At 52.9% G+C, this 21,611-nt stretch overlaps 1 protein-coding gene, 1 long non-coding RNA gene and 1 other non-coding gene across 11 annotated transcripts; 2 read left to right on the top strand and 1 right to left on the bottom strand.

Annotated features, from left to right (window-relative positions):
• The first annotated feature begins 978 nt into the window (after window positions 1-978).
• PTCH2 (patched 2) lies at window positions 979-16,859 on the top strand. Of its 9 annotated transcripts, none has more exons than XR_015158014.1 (23): window positions 979-1,376; window positions 1,795-1,987; window positions 8,118-8,307; window positions 8,415-8,484; window positions 8,616-8,707; window positions 9,468-9,663; window positions 10,255-10,376; window positions 10,529-10,676; window positions 10,753-10,884; window positions 10,965-11,120; window positions 11,204-11,296; window positions 11,560-11,685; window positions 11,782-11,900; window positions 11,998-12,346; window positions 12,439-12,575; window positions 12,664-12,751; window positions 12,844-12,986; window positions 13,070-13,250; window positions 13,367-13,647; window positions 13,765-13,902; window positions 15,381-15,523; window positions 15,611-15,710; window positions 16,082-16,859. XR_015158014.1 is itself a non-coding variant. In XM_086385248.1 (22 exons), the coding sequence occupies exons 1-22, from the start codon at window positions 1,305-1,307 to the stop codon at window positions 16,346-16,348; spliced, it is 3,624 nt and encodes a 1,207-aa protein (XP_086241374.1). In that variant the 5' UTR covers window positions 979-1,304; the 3' UTR covers window positions 16,349-16,859. The 9 variants fall into 9 exon arrangements, 5 of the variants coding, with proteins under 5 accessions (XP_086241374.1, XP_086241385.1, XP_086241396.1 ...); XR_015158009.1 differs by having other exon boundaries at window positions 12,418-12,575; XM_086385248.1 differs by having other exon boundaries at window positions 8,118-8,286; window positions 12,418-12,751.
• On the bottom strand, window positions 16,765-19,404 carry LOC147375217 (uncharacterized). The gene is made up of 3 exons (XR_015158020.1): window positions 19,258-19,404; window positions 18,503-18,603; window positions 16,765-17,155 (listed from the first exon to the last, which is right to left on the bottom strand). It is a non-coding gene; the product is annotated as an uncharacterized LOC147375217 (long non-coding RNA).
• A 193-nt stretch (window positions 19,405-19,597) lies between these two features.
• On the top strand, window positions 19,598-19,714 carry LOC147375216 (U5 spliceosomal RNA). The gene has a single exon (XR_015161709.1). It is a non-coding gene; the product is annotated as a U5 spliceosomal RNA (small nuclear RNA).
• The last annotated feature ends 1,897 nt before the right edge of the window (window positions 19,715-21,611 follow it).

Genomic DNA, 21,611 nt, shown 5'->3' with positions numbered 1-21,611 from the left:
GGGTTAGTCCGTCAGGAACCTACAGAAACAGCATGCTCAGAGGCCAGATAGTTGATGAAAGTTTAATAAAGGGACTATTTTCTGTTTCCAAGTCATTTCCAAGACTAGTTTCTGCAACTCTCAAATGACTCATTCAACAATTATTGAACACCCACTTATTTCTAGTGAGGCAGGCAGACTTTCAAGTACATAAATTGTATCAAATGCAATAATATATAAATTAAGTGTTATAAGGAGCACAAAGAAAGACGCAACTATCTGTTAGGAGGGTAGTGTGAATCAAGAAAGGCTTCAAAGGGACATGGTTAACATCTCAGTTTCACGGTTTTTTTGTTTTGGTTTTGGAGGTTGGCCACACCACTCGATCCTGTTCCCCCACTAGGGACTGAACCCCGTTACTTTGGCAGTGAAAGCGCAAAGGTCTAATCACTGGACTGCCAGAGAGTTCCCTCAAGTTCAGTTTCGAAGACGGTCTGCCAAAGCAAAAGGGCCCCAACATGTACAAAGGCAGAAATACATGGCATAACATGGTGAGTTTAGGAAATTCCGTGTAACTCTGCAGGGCTGGAAGGAACACGGGGTGGGTGTGAAGGAACTATGAGAGAGAAGATTTTAGATCCTGCAGGGCCCTATACTCCACGTGGGCTTCGTGTTTTGGAGCTGTAATCAGATTTGCATTTTAGAGAGATGACTATGGCCTCAATGGAGAGAAGGAACTGAATGGGGAGAGAATGCACGCAGAGAACTGTAGAAATAAGTCTGGGTCTTGGCTGGGTCGACACCTCTTAGCACTGATCTCTCCTGACTTAACATTTGGCCAACGCCTCGCCTCTCCAGGATCTCCCTCCCTCCTCCTCCCCGAGGGCCCGGCGGACGCGCGGGCGGGGAAGCAAGGCAAAGGGTGGCCCTGCCTGGGTGGTCTCCTGCCCCGCCCCCCGCGGCGCCGTTGCCTAGCAGCAGATCCGGCCGCTAGGCTCCGGGTAATTTGCGGGAGACTCAGCCAATGGGAGGGCGTAGCCCAAGCCCGCTCCCTTTTTCTGGGACTGCAGACGCTTCCTCGGCACTGCGGTTCCCGTTCCCGGCTTGTTCCTGCACGCGGGACCAACTTCGGCTCCGGCTCTGCGCCCCGAGCCGCACTGCCGCACTCCTCACGCTCGCGGACACCACTGCACACCCGTACCCGCGTCTTAGCGGCCCCGCTGAATTCCGACGCGTAGCTCAGCGGTACACCGGACCAGGCCAGTCTATGGGGGCTCCCAGATAACGCATGTTGGGGGCTCCCATGCCCCCCCATACCCGCCAGCATGGCTCGGCCGCCACCTCTCGGGGAGCTGCCCCCGGGCTACACACCCCCAGCTCGACCTGCAACACCCCAGGTGAGTGGAGGGGAAGGCGGAAGAAGGAACCGGGTCTGCAATGTGTAACGTCTCTAAATCTTGGGAAAAACTCGTGTGTGTGTGTGTGTGTGTGTGTGTGTGTGTGTGCGCGCGCGCGTGTGTGTGTGTGTGTGTGTGTGTGTGTCTATGTCGACCTCTGTCTGTCTGAGAACCCGTGTGTGTGCGTATCCTATCTCAGAAAACGAATCTATGCCTTCTTCAAGTGTGTATTGGGTGGGAGGCAGGGAATGGAGTTAAATTTTTTCCAAGTTTGGGCCTGTGTCTGTGTACGTCCTCCCTGTTTTGCATCCAGAAACCAAGAAGCCAGAGCTTGGCAGAGGATGGAATAAAGAGAAAAGGGAAAGGTTTCATGAGTGGTTGCAGTAATGCCTGGCTGACCCTTCTCTTTCTATCCCAGATCCTAGCTGGGAGCCTGAAGGCTCCGCTCTGGCTCCGTGCTTACTTCCAGGGCCTGCTCTTCTCTTTGGGCTGCGGGATCCAGAGACACTGTGGCAAAGTGCTCTTCCTGGGACTGTTGGCCTTTGGGGCCCTAGCACTGGGTCTCCGCGTGGCCATCATTGAGACAGACCTAGAACAGCTCTGGGTGGAAGGTGAGTTGTGGGCACTGGCTGTAGTTGGTTGGATGTGGTAAGCCCAAGACAGGAATAGGGTGAGAAGCTGGCTATTGAGTTCTAGTGGGCTTTGCTCTGGGTGGAGGGGGCACCTGCCTGCCAGAGCCTGGGCATCTGGGAGCACTGCTCCTCTCACACCCATAAACGGACATCTGCAGATGGTGGAGCCCGGTGAACAGACATATGGAGCCTGTGAGTGTATGTGTGTTTATTTAGCATTTATTGGCAATCTTTTATATGTATTGACTGCGCTGCAGTGTTTGCAAGGCAACTAAAACAAGACCCATCTTTCAGTAGCAAGGAAAGTAAAATATATGCTGTGATGTAATATACAATATAATACAAAGCAGAAAACAGTTGTGTCATATAAGAGAAGACAGAGAGAGATCACATCTGACTAGGAGAAGTAGAAGTGTTAGAACTAGAAGGCTGGGGGAACTGATAAATCATCTGGCAGGCCTCTAGGGAGAGGTCCCATACACAGAGGCCCCCTGCAAGCGTTTAGTGGAAAAGTGTCACAGAATCTGCTCTTTGAGGCAACAGCGGAGTCAAATGGAACCAGATCTTCACTTCCTAAGGGAAGCATTAGATTTAAATGATTTCTTATGAATAGTTTCGACATAACTCTCCTTTCCTGGGGCCTGGTACGATAACCCTTTAACAGAGTCAAACTCCTCTCTGTTCTTTCCTGGGAAATTTGCATTTGTGGGCTCCCCCGAACCTCCCCCAGCCCTGGCCCACACCCAAAGGCAGAGCCAGGTTAGACTCTCACACCCCTAAGTTATTTTAAATGCTGGCACTTCTGAGGATCCAGAGCAGATGTTTCTTGGAGCCTGTCTGCCTGTTAGGATCCCACACCTCATCCTACCCTACCCCCCACCCTCTGCAGACTCTCACATCTATACACACTCCAGGCCAGCCCTGGGGTCCAGAGCAGATGTTTCTCTGTGCCTGCCTGCCTGCCCCCAGCCCCAGGACAAACATGTGCATACAGGAACAGACACTTACCCCCACCCACACCACTGCTGCCTGGGTGGTCCCAAATGACTCTTGGATTTCTTGCCACAATAGAGGCTGTCTCCCACCCCTTCTTGCTTCTCCATTCCCCAGATCTTCCCAGTCTAAACACTGCTTGAACCTCCATGTTTCCTCATCCTCTCTCCTGCATTCCAGCACAGGCCAGGCTTGATCTCACTGGGTTTTTGGTGATCTTTGTGGGAGGGTCATATAAGAGGGCAGGAATCAATTCCTAGGTCTTTTTCCTTTGTTTTAGAATATCACTCTGCTCTCTATTGGGGCTGGAGGTGAGTTGAAAGCAGTGATCCTGACCTGGACTTTTCTCTGAGGCTTCTTCCAGCAATACCCTCGGCAATGAGGACTGAAGGGTATTCTCCATTCCTTTCCTGTTTGGCTAATACAGAAAGCAAAGAGAGAAGCATGGCATTAGCTCTGAGATTTCTGGACTCTCCAGCTTTGCCATGGTGAGATTGGAATGTGACTTCTCGTTCCTGGTCAGTGTTAAAGGTGAAGGACTCAGAGATAAATTCTCTAAAATAAAAATCCCAGGAAATTCCCTGGTGGTCCAGTGGTTAGGATTCTGTGCTTTCACTGCCGAGGGCCCTGTTCAGTCCTTGGTCAGGGAACTAAGATCTTGCAAACCAGGTGGTCTAGCCAAAAAAATAACAAGAAAGCAAAGAAAAATCACAATGTAGAGTCCAACGAGTACTTTCAGGAACAGTGATAGAAATGGTTTGAAATTGGAGCTGTCCCTGAAGATAAGGAACATACAGCCCTTCTGTCTAGAAGGCAGGTGACAACCATGTATCAGTTGGTGGAACCACAATTCACTCAGATTCCCAAGGCTGAAACCTTGAGAGTCAGTCTCAGTTCTTCTTACTCAGTTAATTGGTTACTAAACAATTAAAATTCTTCCTTCTCAGCCTCTCTCATAAGGGATCCCTTCTTTCCACCCTTGTAGCAGTCGCTCTAGCTAAGGCCTGGCAGAACACTCCTTACTGTATCATTTAGAATGCGTTTAGCCACATTAAGGAGAGAGAAAGGGAAAGAGGGAGAAAGGAAGAGAATTGATTTTTTATTTTCCTCCTCGAAGTCTAGCAGTAGAGAGTAGAGAAGTTCCACCAGGGACAATTCAGCAACCTAAGGACATCAGCAAAAGGTTCTTTCTGTCCTTCTCCTCTGCCTTCTTCTGTATGTTGGGCTTTTGCCCTCAGGTTTATCACACTTTCTCCCAAGGTGGCTGCTGCCATGGTAGAAAAGGGAAGTCATGCCTGTCTTGCACACCTTTTTTGAAAGTGAGGAAAATTTTACTACCCACCCCTTCCCACCGCTCACCCCCACGGACTTCCCATTTGGTTATTTTGGCAAGAACTATATAGCATCCTACGTCTAAATCCTTCACTTGGCAAAGACAGTGGAATTATAAGTGATTGACTTCTTAGACTCATCAAATTTCAGCTTCTAAGGCTGGGGAGGGGCCCAACTGCCCTGAATCACTGTGCCTTTCTGGGGATGGCCCAGGAAATCTAGGTCTGTTAAGGGACTGCCCTTTCCCCTCACCTTTAAATCTGCCTCCACACCGCCCTCCTGTGGTGCGTCTAAATCTGACCAAGTCAGTCAGTCTCCTCTTAGTGCTTCCCTTAGTACGTAGTGCTTAGTGCTATGGTGACCCCGTATAGAATCTGCCCGCAATACTGGAAACCCGGATTCAATCCCTGGGTCGGAAAGATCCCCTCGAGAGAGAATGGCAACCCACTCCAGTATCTTGCCTGGAGAATCCCATGAACAAAGTAGCCTGGTGGGCTACAGTCCATGGGGTCACAAAGAGTCAGACACAACTGAAGTGGCTTAGCACACACATGCCCACAGAGTCCTTCCACCACTCTCTACTGGCTTCCAGGGAGTCTAGAATCAAGTTCAAGCCCCCTAGCAGAAGGCAATGGCAACCCACTCCAGTATTCTGACCTGGAAAATCCCATGGACGGAGGAGCCTGGAAGGCTGCAGTCCATGGGGTCGCTAAGAGTCAGACATGACTGAGCGACTTCACTTTCACTTTTCCTTTCATGCACTGGAGAAGGAAATGGCAACCCTCTCCAATGTTCTTGCCTGGAGAATCCCAGGGACGGGGGAGCCTGGCGGGCTGCCGTCTATGGGGTCGCACAGAGTCAGACATGACTGAAGCAACTTAGCAGCAGCAGCAGCACACTCTAGGTTGCTTACCCAGCTTTGTCTCTCCCTCACTCTTAGGAGCCCAGCAGTGCTGAGCCCCTGACTGACAGTTACCTGCACACACTTGGTCCAGAACCCCTTTCCCTGGCTTCTTACCCTGGCCAATTCCTGTTCATCATTCACAGCTCAGCTCTGGAATATATTAGGTGATGAAAAAGCCAGGTCATCTCAACTTATCTGCTTAAAACCTCCCATGGCTCCCATTTCATACAGAGACAGCCTGAGTCTCTACAAAAGCTTATAGGTCCTTACGTGTGAAATTTCTAGACCAAAGATTGTGAACATTTCTGTGGGTCCTAAAACATATTGCAATATCGTACGTGCTCAGACATGCTCCTGAAGTTTCTTCACTATCTCCTGAAGTTTGCTCAAACTCATGTCTACTGAGTCAGTGATGCTATCTGAATATGGTTGAAAGATGGTAAGTTGCATTTATTGGATTACCTATAAAATGGACTCTATCCAGCTCTAACCAGTTATATTATCCCTTTTGTAAAGTTTTTAACAGATGTGATGATTTTGAGTCTCCTTCCCCTGTTCTGCCTTTCTCCCCACTTACTTACAGTCTCTTTCCTTCGGTTCTTTCTCATGTTTCTGTCACATCATTTCTCTCCCAGCAACTATTGAATAATAATTCCATATCTGTACCTCTTGGGTACTGGACAACTTCCTAAGTACTTTGCTCATATTGGTTCTCTGTCTTTATTTATTTTTGGCTGCGCTCTGTCTTTGTTGCTGCACACAGGCTTTCTGTAATTGCAGGGAGCAAGGGCTACTCTCTAGTTTTGGTGCGCAGGCTTCTCATTCCAGCGACTTCTCGTGTGCAGAGCGTGGGCTCTAGGGTGTGGGCTCAGTAGTTGTGACACATGGGCTTAGTCGCTCCGAGGCATGTGGAATTTTCCTTGACCAGGGATCAAACCAATGTGCCCTGCATGGACAGGCAGATTCTTAACCACTGGACCACCGGGGAAATCCCATCACATTGATTCTCAATCCACCAAGGTGGGCATTGTCCCATTTCTCAGATGAGGAAATTGCAGATCAGAGAGACTAAGTACCCCAAGCATCAGAGCCAAGACCCAAAGCCGGGTCTGTTCGGAAGCCTTTGTGCTCCCCGACACCTGCTGTCTCTTCTGGCCTGCCCAGTACACCCCATTCATCTGTCCTCGTAACCGTCACCATCATTGTCAGCCAAAACGTAGCTTTCTCTTCCTCATTTTCTCTGAGGACTCCTTATTCTCTTTGATGCTGTATTTTATTATTTCTAACATTTATTTATTTGGCTGTGTCGGTTCTTAGGTGCAGGACTCGGAATCTTCATTGCAGTATGTAGGATCTTCCATTGAGGCAAGTGTGCTTGCTTAGTTGCCTCAAGGCATGTGGGGTTTTATTAATTCCCGGATCAGGGACTGAACCCATGTCCCTTGTACTGGAAGGCAGATTCTTAACCACTGGACCACTAGGGAAGTCCTTTGATGCTGTTCTGAATTATGCCTGTCCCTTTCTCATTAGCTCTGTCTGGTTGCTTCTTTCTCCCAAACCTCAGCCCCCCCAGCAAACTCCCTTACTGTGGGGAGCTTATCTCTGCCCTCCGCTCCTGTCCCTCCTTGTGGCAGCTCTGGCCTAAGCCCGGTGAAATAAACACTGCAGTACAGGTCTGCAGAAGTGGGGAGTCAGGAAAGGAAGAAAAGAAGTATGTGGAATTGACAGCAGAGAAGGCAGGATGGCTATGTGAGACTGTTCATGAGTGAGGAGGGTCAGGAATGTGACTGGGAGCAGGGATGAGCAAAGGAGTGCATCTGTGATTAACACAACCAAGGGTTTGGGGCTTTCATGAGTGAGGGGATTATGTGGGTTTGAAAGAGATGGGGGGGGAGGGTATGATCATCCCAAGTGGGACTGGAGTCTTGGAGAAGCAGTCCAGTGGGCCCAGGGGTGGCAGAGACCTACAGGAAGAGGCCCCAGATGGGGGAAAGCAGAACTGGGCCTAAGACCAGGCCAAGTCCACAAAGTCCCCGGGGTGGTTTGGCCTTAGCCCTTGCCTCCCCCAAACCACAGTCAGGTCACAGCATCCTGCAAACCTCCCGCCTCCCCAGGCCTCTGGTACAGAGCTGGCCTCCGCAGCCAGGGTAATGCAGGACTCGATAAAGAAGATGAAGGCAGACCTGGTCCTGGGACTCCTCTGTGTCTGGACTGAGAAACTGGTGAAGGGATCTTCCCCCAGCCCACTTTGATGCCACCTCTGCCAGGGTCCTGGAGCTATTTCCTGAGAGGAAGCAGTATGCTGGCAGCGTCACACTGAAAGGCCATGTGACCCTCCCCCTCACCTGTGCCACTACAGAGCCATTATTGGCACACATTCACCCAGCCACCCACCCTCTTTACAGAGCAGTTTGCAGAAAGGTGTATGGATATAAACCACTGTCCGGGACAACCTGAAATAGGAACCAGCCCCAGCACTAGACCTGTTCCTTCAGGAGACCCTCCAACAGCAGCCTCCCTCGTTGTCCTCCCCGCCAGAACAGAGACAGACTGAGTGGGGGCCCCCTTACCGGGACACCAAAGCCCCACCCTGGCCCCGCTCCCGTGGATCTCTCACGTTTAAGTTATTTGCTCCAAACACAGCCAGCTGGGTTCATGCTGAAACCTTAGGTCTCACAAGAGTCCCAAAGAGCCACACAGCTGGGCCTCTCCACTCCAGATTCTGAAACGAGGGCCAGGAGCCTGGGGCCTCAGCATGGCCATCAAGGAGAAGTTCTTCCCACTTGTCTTGGGAGGTCTCTGGAGTTGGGATCCCACACTCCCTGGAGCTTGGATCCACCGAGGCTCTTGCCCCCCAGCTTTCTCTCTCTGCTCTGGCAGTGGGCAGCCGGGTGAGCCAGGAACTGGAATACACCAAGGAGAAGCTGGGGGAGGAGGCTGCGTATACCTCCCAGATGTTGATACAGACCCCGCGCCAGGAGGGGGAGAACGTCCTCACGCCCGAGGCACTTGACCTCCACCTCCAGGCAGCCCTCACCGCCAGTAAAGTGCAAGTATCCCTCTATGGAAAGTGAGTCTGGCTGAGCCCCCGAGCAGCTGGGAGCGAGAGGTGCCACAGCAGGGCTGGAGCCGCAGTCGCCCTCTTCTACTGACGTCCCATGCCCCTGGCTATTGCAGGTCCTGGGATCTGAACAAAATCTGCTACAAGTCAGGAGTTCCCCTAATTGAAAATGGAATGATTGAGCGGGTGAGTCTCCTGCACTGTTCTCTGAGACAGGGTAGAGGTGGAGCCTTCTCTGCAGTAGGGGAGGTGGTGGGGGTGGAGTAGGGGGCACTGCGGGGGCAGGACTGATGTTTGGCCTGGGATGTCCCTGGCAGATGATTGAGAAGCTGTTTCCCTGCGTGATCCTCACCCCCCTCGACTGCTTCTGGGAGGGAGCCAAACTCCAAGGGGGCTCTGCCTACTTGCCGTGAGTGCCGCTGCTGCTGCTCCCGGGCCCTGCTTCATCCCCTGCCAGGACTTCCCCAACAGAAAGGAGGGATGGTGAGCAAAAGCTCACCAGAGCCTGATTACCACCCAGGCCAGGGTCAGAGCACAGGCAGCCTCAGGGCTCTCTCCTCATCCCCCTTCTCTTCACCTCCGAAGGAAAGGCAGGCCTGTCTTATTTAGATAAAACACGCAGATCTGTAAGATCTGAACAAAGGAGAAAAAAGATCCCCAGGAGAATGGATACATGTATGTGTATGGCTGAATCCCTTGTCCACCTGAAACTATCACAACATTGTTATTGGCTGTATTCCAATATAAAATCAAAAGTTTGTTGTTGGTTTTTTTTTTTTTTTTTTTTTAAGAAAAGATCCCCAGAAAGAGACTTTGCCAGGGAGAGTTAGCTAGGTGTCAACTCAGCTGCTGCCCAGGCCAGAAAGAAAACCTGTTACAGGCAGGCACCTATATGGTTATATATGAGAACCAAGGATAGACGGTTTGAGAGGGAATGAAATGGGGCTTTTGTGGGTCTTCTCCTTCTGTTAAGTACCATCTGTCTTGAGTTCTGTCTCAGCTCCTGCATCCATTCAGAGTTCACTGCAGCAACCTGCTGGACTGAGCCTCCACAGAGAGGGACAGTGAGCAGCTAGAAGTGGGGTGGGCTACCCCATGGGTCCCCTGGCAGCAGTCTGGAGGATGGGCACTGATCCCTGATCCTCACCAACCACAAGCTCTCCCTGCAGGGGCCGCCCAGACATCCAGTGGACCAACCTGGACCCAGAGCAGCTGCTGGCGGAGCTGGGCCCCTTTGCCTCCCTTGAGGGCTTCCGGGAGCTGCTAGACAAGGCACAGGTGGGCCAGGCCTACGTGGGGCGGCCCTGTCTGCACCCTGACGACCTCCACTGCCCACCCAGTGCCCCTAACCATCACAGCAGGCAGGTGGGTTCCAGCCAGGTCTGCTGGGGAAAGGTTATTTCCTTCCTTTTCCCCTCGTGTTCCCCTGTTCCTGGAGACAGCAGACTGCTCTATGCTCTGCCCCATATTTCCTGGACACTGTTACCCTCTCCACACTGTACTCAACACCTAGAGTTTTCCATTCCCATTCAGCTCTCCTAAGGACCCAAGTAGCATATGAATCCCTTTGGCTTTTTCTAAGCCCAGAAAGGCTGGACTTCATCAAAACACATGTGTACAGAGAGACAAGACAAATTAGATAAGCATGGGTGTCATACCTGGTTTCCTGAGTGTCTTTGCGGCCCTGTGAATGTGGACCTTTTCCCAAAACCACCAAAGTTCAGCCAGCTCCTCCCTGCAGCCTGTTTCTAGGCCTCTGCTCCCTCTTGTGGCCTCCTCCCTGCCAGACTCTAGCTGTTCGCTTACAGGGTGGGCAAGAGGCTCAGCACAACAGTATATACACCCCAGGCCCACAGAGCTCTGTGACAAGCATGGTTCCTGGAGGTGCCCACCTAGAGACACCTGGTTACCCACAAGTAGGGCCTGGAGTAATGAGCTTCTCTCCACCCGCTCCAGGCTCCCAACGTGGCTCAGGAGTTGAGTGGGGGCTGCCATGGCTTCTCCCACAAGTTTATGCACTGGCAGGAGGAGCTGCTGCTGGGAGGCATGGCCAGAGACCCCCAAGGACAGCTGCTGAGGTAGGACCGCCCCCCTGGGAGTTGCCAAGGGGATGCCCCAGGCATGGGGAGCCACACCCTGATGCCAGGCAGCTCTGGCAAATGCCCCTTGCACATGCCCTCCTGGTCGTTGAGACCAGCCCTGACTCCTGCTTCTCCTACACCACTGCCAGGGCAGAGGCCCTGCAGAGCACCTTCCTGCTAATGAGCCCCCGCCAGCTCTACGAGCACTTCCGAGGTGACTACCAGACGCATGACATCGGCTGGAGCGAGGAGCAGGCCGGCACGGTCCTTCAGGCCTGGCAGCGACGCTTTGTGCAGGTCAGTGTGGAGCCAACGAGTGCAGCACCCGAGGCCGCTGCTTCCTCCTGCGCCTCACACCACCCTGTCTCTCCAGCTGGCCCAGGAGGCCCTGCCCGAGAACGCATCCCAGCAGATCCACGCCTTCTCCTCTACCACCCTGGACGACATCCTGCACGCCTTCTCTGAAGTCAGCGCTGCCCGTGTGGTGGGGGGCTACTTGCTCATGGTGGGTCCTCTTGGCGCCTTGCCCCCTACCACCAGCCCCACCTGGGAGCCCCCATCCCAGACTGCCCTCTCTCCCTACAGCTAGCCTATGCCTGTGTGACAATGCTGCGGTGGGACTGTGCCCAGTCCCAGGGTGCAGTGGGCCTCGCTGGTGTGCTGCTGGTGGCCCTGGCAGTGGCCTCAGGCCTGGGGCTCTGTGCCCTGTTGGGCATCGCCTTCAACGCTGCCACTACCCAGGTAGGCCAGGTCTGCGGGCAGACTTGGGGCCCACAGCCCGGGCTGCTCAGATCCTCCAACTGCCTGCCCCCATGCCCCTCCAGGTGCTGCCTTTCTTGGCACTGGGCATCGGCGTGGACGACATATTCCTGCTGGCACACGCCTTCACAGAGGCTCCACCTGGCAGCCCTCTCCAGGTGAGGCCTCGTCGTCCTGCCTGGGTTCATCCCAGGCCGTGCTGCTGAGGGCCTCAGAGCCTCTTGGTTTAAGCGACTTGGGCTGGTGATAAGCCTCTCTGCGCCTCTCTTCCTCACCTGTAAACAGGGGTAATCACAGTTAGCGTGGTAAGGGTTGTGGTGAGGATCGGTAATTTGAGTGCTTAGAACAGGGCAATAAACGTCAGCTGCTGTGTGGTTCCTGCCCCTCCCCTGCCGTCCTTCACTCGGCCTTGTCCTGGCAGGAGCGCACGGGGGAGTGTCTGCGACGCACAGGCACCAGTGTCACACTCACATCCATCAACAATATGGTTGCCTTCTTCATGGCCGCCCTAGTTCCCATCCCTGCACTGCGGGCCTTCTCCTTGCAGGTGAGGCCTCACCCATGGCTCGGGGCCCAGGCTCGGGTGGGCATGGAGCCTAGTGGGCTTCATCCAGGTTTTGTGCCCCTCCTGTCCACCCCGCAGGCAGCCATAGTGGTGGGCTGCAACTTTGCAGCCGTGATGCTTGTCTTCCCAGCGGTCCTCAGCCTGGACCTGCGGCGGCGCCACTGCCGGCGCCTGGATGTGCTCTGCTGCTTCTCTAGGTACCCGTGTCCCACCGGGCCGTCCCTCCTGAGCCCCATCCCGTCCTGTCCCCTTGGCACCATTTCCAGACCCCCGCCCCCTCTCTGCCTCTTCCAGCCCCTGCTCTGCTCGGGTGATTCAGATTCTGCCCCAGGAGCTGGGGAATGGGACGGTACCAGTGGGTGTTGCCCACCTGACTGCCACGGTTCAAGCCTTTGCCCACTGTGAAGCCAGCAGCCAACATGTGGTCACCATCTTGCCTCCCCAAGCCCAGCTGGTGCCGCCACCTTCTGACCCTTTGGGCTCTGAGCTCTTCAGCCCAGGAGGGTCCACACGGGACCTTCTAGGGCAGGAGGAGGGGACAGGGCAGAAGGCAGCCTGCAAGTCCCTGCCCTGTGCCCGCTGGAATCTTGCCCATTTCGCCCGCTCTCAGTTTGCACCCTTGTTGCTCCAGTCCCACACCAAGGTAAGCCTCCAGGCCCGGGCAGCTTGAGGTGGGATGCGGCACAGACTTCTTAGATGTCTCTGGGCCTCCAGCTTAGTCGCCTTTCCCCACAGGCTGTAGTACTGGTACTTTTTGGGGCTCTCCTGGGCCTGAGCCTCTATGGAGCGACCTTGGTGCAGGACGGTCTGGCCCTGACTGATGTGGTGCCGCGCGGCACCAAGGAGCATGCCTTCCTGAGCGCCCAGCTCAGGTACTTCTCTCTGTATGAGGTGGCTCTGGTGACACAGGGTGGCTTTGACTACGCCCACTCCCAACGAGCCCTCTTTGATCTGCACCAGCGCTTCAGTTCCCTCAAGGCCGTGCTGCCCCCACCGGCCACCCAGGCACCCCGCACCTGGCTGCACTACTACCGCAGCTGGCTACAGGGTGAGAGGCGAGGAGGCGGGCAGGGAGGGTGCGGCCGGCAGGATCCCCCAGAGCCCACAGGCCAACTGGACCCCTTCCCCGTCCTCTGCCAGGAATCCAGGCTGCGTTTGACCAGGACTGGGCTTCTGGGCGCATCACCCGCCACTCATACCGCAATGGCTCTGAGGATGGGGCCCTGGCATACAAGCTGCTCGTCCAGACCGGGGATGCCCAGGAGCCTCTAGATTTCAGCCAGGTTGGAAGAGGACTGGAGGGCAGGGGAGCACAGAGGGGCTCCAGGCCCCGTGGGCCCAGCCTTAACCCCCTCTGCCTCTGCAGCTGACCACCAAGAAGCTGGTGGACAAGGAAGGGCTGATCCCACCCGAGCTCTTCTACATGGGGCTGACCGTGTGGGTGAGCAGTGACCCCCTGGGTCTGGCAGCCTCACAGGCCAACTTCTATCCCCCACCTCCTGAGTGGCTGCATGACAAGTATGACACCACGGGGGAGAATCTTCGCAGTGAGTCCCGGGGGAGCCCGAACTGCCTGGGCCCAGGCCCACACAGGCCCTCCCCTGAAGCCCTGCCCACTGCTGCCCGAGCTCACCGGCCACCCCTCCGACCCCTCCCTCCACAGTCCCGGCGGCCCAGCCCTTGGAGTTTGCCCAGTTCCCCTTCCTCCTGCGCGGCCTCCAGAAGACTGCAGACTTCGTGGAGGCCATTGAGGGGGCCCGGGCAGCGTGTGCTGAGGCCAGCCAGGCCGGGGTGCATGCCTACCCCAGCGGCTCCCCCTTCCTCTTCTGGGAGCAGTACCTGGGCCTGCGGCGCTGCTTCCTGCTGGCAGTCTGCATCCTGCTGCTGTGTACTTTCCTCGTCTGTGCCCTGCTGCTGCTCAACCCCTGGACGGCTGCGCTCATAGTGAGTCTTGCAGGAGTGGGGCTAGAGGGACCCATAGCTCCCCCACCTGCCCCGCCCAGGAGCCCTGGGTGAGCCCTGCCCTGCCCAGGAGCCCTGGGTGAGCCCTGCCCTCCCCAGGTACTGGTCCTGGCGATGATGACTGTGGAGCTCTTTGGCATCATGGGTTTCCTGGGCATCAAGCTGAGTGCCATACCGGTGGTGATTCTTGTGGCCTCCATAGGCATCGGTGTCGAGTTCACCGTCCACGTGGCTCTGGTGAGCACAGGCACTAGGAGGGGGCGGGCCAGCTGATTCCATTTTCAACAAACAGTGTGTGCTCAGTACTGGGGAGATGAGAGCAATACATACACACGTTACCTTCAAGAAGGCAATGGCACCCCACTCCAGTACTTTTGCCTGGAAAATCCCACGGACGTCCATGGGGTTGCTAAGAATCGGACACGACTGAGCGACTTCACTCACTCACTTTACCTTCAAGAGTGTAGAGATAATAAACAAGTAAATAAATAAATAGCCATTTCAGCAGAGAGGAGAGACAAAGGCCTGACCAGAATGGGATGAGGACAGAATGGCAGGTGAGAAAATGAGAACTAACAGTTATTTTGGATGGATTTACTGTGAATCAGGGAGATGGGGTGGTAGCTAGGTGACAGTAAGCATAAGGCGAGATCTTCCAGCACAGAGGTGCAGATCACAGGTGGGCTGGCCTCTCCCACAGCTTCGTGTTCTCCAGCAGAAGAGGGGTGGCAGTGGGGTGGGGGCAGTGGACCGTTGGGAGCTCTAACACAAACCTGGCCAGACCCCACAAACAGCTTCCTTCATTCTTCCCCCATAAAATCCTTATTTTTCTGATTATAAGAACAACATACTCCTTGGGGGACAAGTCAACATGCAGAAAAATACCCAGAAAGAATCAGAAAGCCTCTGAAATGCCACCCTGAGAAGTATCCATCCTTCTAGACCAGGCATCAGCAAACTTTTTCTGAAAAGAATCAGTAATATTTTAGGCTTGTCAGGCCATATGGTCTTTCTACCAGTGTAGCACAAGAGCAGCCATAGATGATAGGTGCTGAATGGGTGTGGCCGGGTTTCAACAAAACTTTATTTACCAAAACATGGGACAGGGTATAGATGGCCAACCTAGTCTGAAAGAAAGTGAAAGTGAATGTCGCTCAGTCATGTCCAACTCTTTGCCACCCCATGGACTATACAATCCATAGAATTCTCCAGGCCAGAATACTGGAGTGGCTTCAGTTCTCCAGGGAAACTTCCCAACCCAGGAATCGAACTGGGTCTCCTACATTGCAGGAGGATTCACCAGCTGAGCTAGATGAATGAGACAGAGATGTCTAGAACAGGTTGGGCTTCCCTTGTGGCTCAGCTGGTAAAGAATCTCCCTGCAATGTGGGAGACCTGGGTTCCATCTCTGGGTTGGGAAGATTCCCTGAAGGAAGGCATGGCAACCCACTCCAATATTCTTACCTGGAGAATCCCCATGTACAGAGGAGCCTGGTGGACTACAGTCCATGGAGTCCCAAAGAGTCAGACACAACTGAGCGGCTAAGCACACAGCCCATCTCACTCTACATGGACTTGTGCTTGGGTCTTGCGCAGTTCCCAGGAATTCAGTTCACCTGGCCGCCTGTGGGCCAGGCATGGGTGAGCCCTGGGGACACAGATGAGCTGGCCGTGGTTGGTCAAGGAGCAGCTCCAGGACCACTTTGTTCCCCCAGGGGTTCCTGACCGCTCAGGGTAGCCGGAACCTGCGGGCTGCCCGGGCCCTGGAGTGCACATTTGCTCCAGTGACCGATGGGGCCATCTCCACGTTGCTAGGTCTGCTCATGCTTGCTGGCTCCAACTTTGACTTCATCGTAAGGTAGGGGAGGGCTCAGGGCAAGGAGGCAGGGCTGGCCTGCACTGGATACAGGACCTGACCCGGCTGACCCCTCTTTAACACCCCCAGGTACTTCTTTGTGGTGCTGACAATACTTACACTCCTGGGCCTCCTCCATGGGCTCGTGCTGCTGCCGGTACTGCTGTCCATCCTGGGCCCCCCACCAGAGGTGACCACACCATCCTGCTCCCAGCCCACGGGGCGGGGTGGGATAGAACCAAAACAAAACACCCTCAGTGGCCAACAGACAGGGCTCAACTCACAGGACCCCTTCCCCATGAAGTACCACCAGCTGAAGTTAGCAGCCTCCCCTTTTGCCCAGACATCATGTCCCTGCCCTCCAGCCCTCCTAACTTCTTCTTGAGACCCACCTTAGCCTTTAGGTGCAGGATTGGCCCCTGGTCTCAACATCCTGTCCCTTGTTAGCTCTTGTCTCCTGCTGAAGCCACCAAAGACCCCAGCTTCCCAACCAGGAAGTTGCAGAAGGGGGCTGAGTCCCCAGTAGCCCCCAGGCTCACTGGGGCTGCTGTTTCCCCCCAGGTGGTACAGATGTACAAGGAGAGCGCAGAGGTCCTGAGCCCCCCAGCTCCGCAGGGAGGAGGGCTCAGGTGGGGGGTACCCTCCACCCTGCCCCAGAGCTTTGCCAGAGTGACTACCTCCATGACTGTGGCCCTCCACCCACCCCCACTGCCTGGTGCCTACATCCACCCAGCCTCTGAGGAGCCTACTTGGTCGCCTGCTGCCACACCAGCTGCCAATGGCCCCAGCAACCTCGGGCCTAGGGGACTGTGTCCAGCCACGGGGTGAAAGAGCAGCCAAAGCATGGAGACCCCATTCAGGCCACATGAAGTCATTGGGAAGCAGTGGGGCATTGCTGAAGACAGGGCGGACTCCTGGGGAGCCCTGCTGCTGCTGCCACCTCATTCCCTCCCCTGATGGGGCCATCGGAGACCTCCCCGAAATCCACACAAAGCCGCCACTGTCTAGGCCGTGAGCAGCCTTGCATGCCCGGCTCTGGGCATGGGCCTGGGCCTGTGTCTGGGTGGGGTAAAAGCCAGCACTTAAGGCTGCAGTGCAGCCCAGACCCCCCTTCCCCCCGACACTGCTGCCCCCAGCAGACCAAGCCTCAGGGATCGTTAGCACCCTTTGCTGGGCCTGGTCCCCGCTGCTTGGTGACCCCTGAGGAGGCGCTCTATATCCCCGCCAATCTCTCACCACATAAATTATTTATATGGAGATGTTTATTTTTGTAGTTTGGATGTTAGCTATGCTGAAAGTTTTATTTTTAAAAGAGTGAAATATATTCTATGTGAACTCATCTCAATTGAGGTTGGTGCTTTGTGTTTGTATAGCTGTGAGTTTGCACACACAAGTGTCAGGGCCTGAGGTCCTAGCCCTCTAGTCCTCCGTGTGTTTATTCGCCTGACAAGTGAAGATGATGTGCGGCAAATGCATTGGTCACATACTTGGTAACATGGTCTGGCTGAAGTGCTCAGTACACAAAATGCTCCAAATGTTTTTGGTGTCAAAACCCTACTGTGCAGCTTTCAGAGCCATCATAATCCAGCCTGGCATTCCTCTCCAGATTCATCGGCCAGCTCCTATTTCAGCAGCCTGGGGGGATGGACAGAGGGACACAGTCAGGCAACAGGTGAGAGGTGAAGTGGGAGCAGATGAATGAAGTGGCCAAGGGAATTCTCTGGTGGTCCTGTGGTGAAGACCCAGTGCTCTCATTGCCAGGGGCCTGGGTTTGATCCCTGGTTGGGGAATTAAGATCCCACAAGCCTCTTGACGTGACCAAAAAAAAAAAAAAGTGGCCAATTGAAACAGAGATGGGGGTGTGTTTTAGGAGTTTTGTGCCCAGACCAATCTCCAAGGCAGAGGCCTGTGCAAGTAAGTAGTCAGCATGGCGCCCCAGAGGCATCTTTGTCCAGACAGCAGAGGATCCGCAGGGCCACTGTAGAAACTGAGGCACTAGCAGCCTGTGTTGCTGTTGTTTAGTTGCTCAGTCATGTCTGACTCTGCGACCCCATGGACTGCAGCATGTCAGACTTCTCTGTCCACTATCTCCCTGAGTCTGCTCAAACTCTTGTCCATTGAGTTGGTGATACATCCAACCATCTCATTCTGGGTCACCCACTTCTGCCCTCAATCTTTCCCCGCATCAGTATCTTTTCCAAGGAGTCCGCTCTTCACATCAGATGGCTAAAGTATTGGAACTTTAGCTTCAACATCAGTCCTTCCAATGAATATTCAGGATTGATTTCATTTAGGATTGACTGGTCCTTGCAGACCAAGGGACTCTTGAGAGTCTTCACCAACACCACGGACAAAAGCATCAGTTCTTTGGCACTCAGCCTTCTTTATGGTCCATCTCTCACATCTGTACATGACTACTGGAAAAACCATAGTTTGACAAGCAACCAGTGAGGTGCTATCTTTAAGCTGTTTGCTTGTAAAGGTTGAACAATCCCATTGTACAGAGGTCTGGATGATTCTGGCCACACCCCCGGGTGTAGTCTCATCTGATGGATGGGAGGGAGAGGTCTTTCAGTGCCTTTCTCCAATTATCCCAGGGCTCAGTCTCAGCTGACACACATACACACTCTGGGTTCCAGGCACACACTCACCAGGAACAATCCCACCCCCAGAGCACTGCCTTCTCACACCCCACCCCACCCCACCAAGCCAAAGGCCGGAAAATCATGTTCTGACCTAACGTTAGGAGTGGAGAGGGGAGACACCTACTGCAGCTGAATCAACACTGAATCAAAAAAGAGAAGGTGGTTGGCTTGGAACCAAGGGTAGGGGGTGCATCCGGTATGCCCAAGAGATAGACCCTGGATTTGGGTCCAGTGGTGTTTGGGTCACTATGGAGCGGCTTTGAGGTAGAGCAGGAGAGCTCACCAGGCTGTAACGGTGCAAAAGATGTCGTCACCCCCCACCCCCAGTTCCACTTACCAGCTGAGTGAGCTGGAAAAATCAGACATCCTCTCTGAGCCTCAGCATCTTCATCTGTGAAATGGAAGATTACAGTCCATTTTGTAGGCTGCTGGTTTTTCCTTTTAGGATTGTAAATGAAATATTCATGTAAGAAATGGCCTGGCTTCTCATAGGTGCTCTCTCTTGTTGTAGTTTGTGATATTTTTAGCTATGTTGAAAGTCTGTGCTCGGATCAAATGCTTAGTGAATAAACCTAAAACACTGAACGGTGTTGTGATACGGCACTAGCTGAAGGATTCCAGCCAACTGGAGCTGGACCGCCCCAGGAATAGTCAGTTCCAGGGCACTGACCACAGCCAGTCTTGGGGACAAGTCCCAGTGTTTGCAGGGCAAACCACCCTGTGTGGCACTGTACATTACTCAGCCCTCTAACTTCAACACCATTTCATGGCTCCCCATTGCTGATAATAATAAGATCAAAGCCAAGTCCTTTCCAGGCCTAACTGGATCTAGCCTCTGCCATCTTCCCAGCTCTCTCAAGACAGCTAATGGCCAGATGCACACCCTCATTCAGACACACCACACCCTACTCCAGACAGGCTGAATTACTTTCGATGTTCACCTCCCACGACTTCACAAAGGCTATTCGAGAACTCGTTTCCACCTCCCATTCACTGGAACTATCCTTCCAGATAAGTTGGATGCCGTTTCCTCCCAAAGGAGTGGTGACGGCAGGGGTCTGCGGGTATGAAATGACAGGGCTTTAACCTCACCCTCAGTGAGGAAGCGTCGGTTTCCTGGGGGACCCGCAAAGAGAGAGCTGCAGCCCTGAGGTGCCCACAGCGCCGCCCAGCCCGGCCGGTGAGTGGCGTCACCCAGCGGCGGAGCCGCCTGCGATTTGCATACCCATAGTGCACCACGAAAAGACGATTTCACGCGCTTGAATTCCAGCCCCACGGGGGTTTGTCCACTGTTGGAGGAGACAGTACCTGTTAGAAACCTACGGTCTGTGCAAATTCCGCTCAAGGTGCCCAAACCGCGCGGGAGCGGAGCAACCATAATTGTACAGAGTGTTACATTGCTCTGGGAGGTTCCAAGCGAAACTGCGAAAGCATACTCTGGTTTCTCTTCAGATCGTATAAATCTTTCGCCTTTTACTAAAGATTTCCGTGGAGAGGAACAATTCTGAGTCTTTACCCAATTTTTTGAGGCCTCGTTTTTAACGAGGCTACATTTTCTAAGGTTGAAAGTTAGAGTTCATCAGCTGTCACAATCTATGAAGGGAAAATTTTGGTTCCTTCAATTTGTGTTCGAAGTACGGCGTTTTGTGGGTTTTTTTTTTGCGTGTTTTACTTGTATAGTTCTGCACTAAATCGTTTAGAAGCTTGCAGATGAAATGAAAAAGTTATTAGTTGTTTTTCATTTGATAAAGCGCCAAAGATTTCGCAGATGGCGCTTAAGGTAGAGACACAGCTAGACATGGAAGACGTAGGTTCAATCCCTGGATCCGGAAGATCCATTGGAGAAGGGAATGACAGCTAATTTCGATATTTATGTGTGTAGAATCCTTAAGACGGAGGAGCCTGGCAGATAGCAATCCATAGTGTTGGACACGGCTGGAGCGACTAAAACACGCGAGCCTATAGGAAGAGGGTAAACGTAGTAATTCTCTCTCACCAGCCCACTCCTAGGGGATTTTCCCCACTCAGGATTGAACCCAGGCCGTCCATATTGCAGGCGCATTCTTTACGGTCTGAACCACCAGGGAAGTCCCGTCAGATTACCTGGTTACTTTCCCAGAGGTTATCTGAGGAAAAAATTAGCTGAGGCACTCTGGTTATGACTTATTCAGACTGTGTCTGTTCAACACTCACTCAATGCCACTTTTCCATTCTAAACCTTTCCGTTAAGGAGTTTAATTTTTTGGTGGAAGCAAGAACTTAAGAAGAAAAAAAGGAGATAATACATAATCTCTGATAAGTGCCCTACAGAAACAGCATTATGAGAGAACAAGGCTAGCTACCAAATGTGTCCTCTTGTCCCTAGAGCTACATCCTCTTTAGGGGAAATCACCTAGGCCTGTGGATTTTAGTGAAAGTTGCTCAGTCGTGTCCAACTTTTTGTGACCCCGTGGACTGTAGCCCTCCAGGCTCCTCTGTCCATGGAATTCTCCAGGCAAGAATATTGGAGTGGGTTGCCTTTTTTTTTCCAGGGGGATCCTTCCCAACCAGAGATTGAATCCAGGTCCCCTGCATTGCAGGTGGCCCCTTTACCATCCGAACCACCAGGGAAGTGACTTTTAAGTGATTATCATCTCATACTCGGTGTCCTCCAGATTCACAGCCATTAGCAGATCCCACCGACTCCATATTCATATTCATATGTGTGCTTCGTGCAAACACATTTTACCTCCTCAAATGTTACCAAGCTAAGAGCAAGGAAAACTTTTTCTCCCAATATTATCTTTTCTTTCAGCAAAAGGAATCATGCTCTGCTTGGTCTGCATTGTGCTTTGCTCACCAAAGACCATGGATTTTTTTTAAATATCACTGTAAGGACTATACCATAGTTAATTTAACCAGCCCTCTAAATTAAACCAGGCCTCCAGGACTTACAGCTTTTCTTCTTCAGTTTTCATTATCTAAGGTAGTATTAAGGGTAATCACATTTTCAGTCTTGAGAAATACAATAACAAATAACTATTTTTAACCCATTTACAACATATTTTTATGTAAAATCCATGAGAAAGAAGAATAACTATTTTTTTTCCAAATAATCAACTAGGGACTTCCCTGGGGGTCCAGTGGTTAAGACTCCGCATTTCCACTGCAGGGGGCACCAGTTTAAATTAAAAGATCCCTGGTCAGGGATGCCGCAAGTCCAGAGGCACAGCCAAAATAAAGTCAGTCCCTAATTTCATATTTATAGTATCTTATTGGAATAAAATAATATTTAAATAAGAAAGCAAAGTCATCACTGAATATTTACAGAGCACTGATTATGTGTCAGGGACTGGGGAAGTAGAAATGAATTAGGCTCCACTCCTGGCCCCAGAGATCTTTCTTCAGGGAGATCTGGATCCTCAGGAAGACAAAATACACAACAAATGAAAGGAGAGCAGGAGAGC

Source organism: Bos grunniens, chromosome 3 (genome assembly GCF_055505025.1).
Source record: "Bos grunniens cultivar Pamir isolate PY7600 chromosome 3, Bosgru_T2T1.0, whole genome shotgun sequence".
In the NCBI taxonomy this organism is placed as follows: Eukaryota; Metazoa; Chordata; class Mammalia; order Artiodactyla; family Bovidae; genus Bos; species Bos grunniens.
Note: the sequence above shows the minus strand (reverse complement) of the source record. Positions and strands in the feature narration are given on the sequence as shown.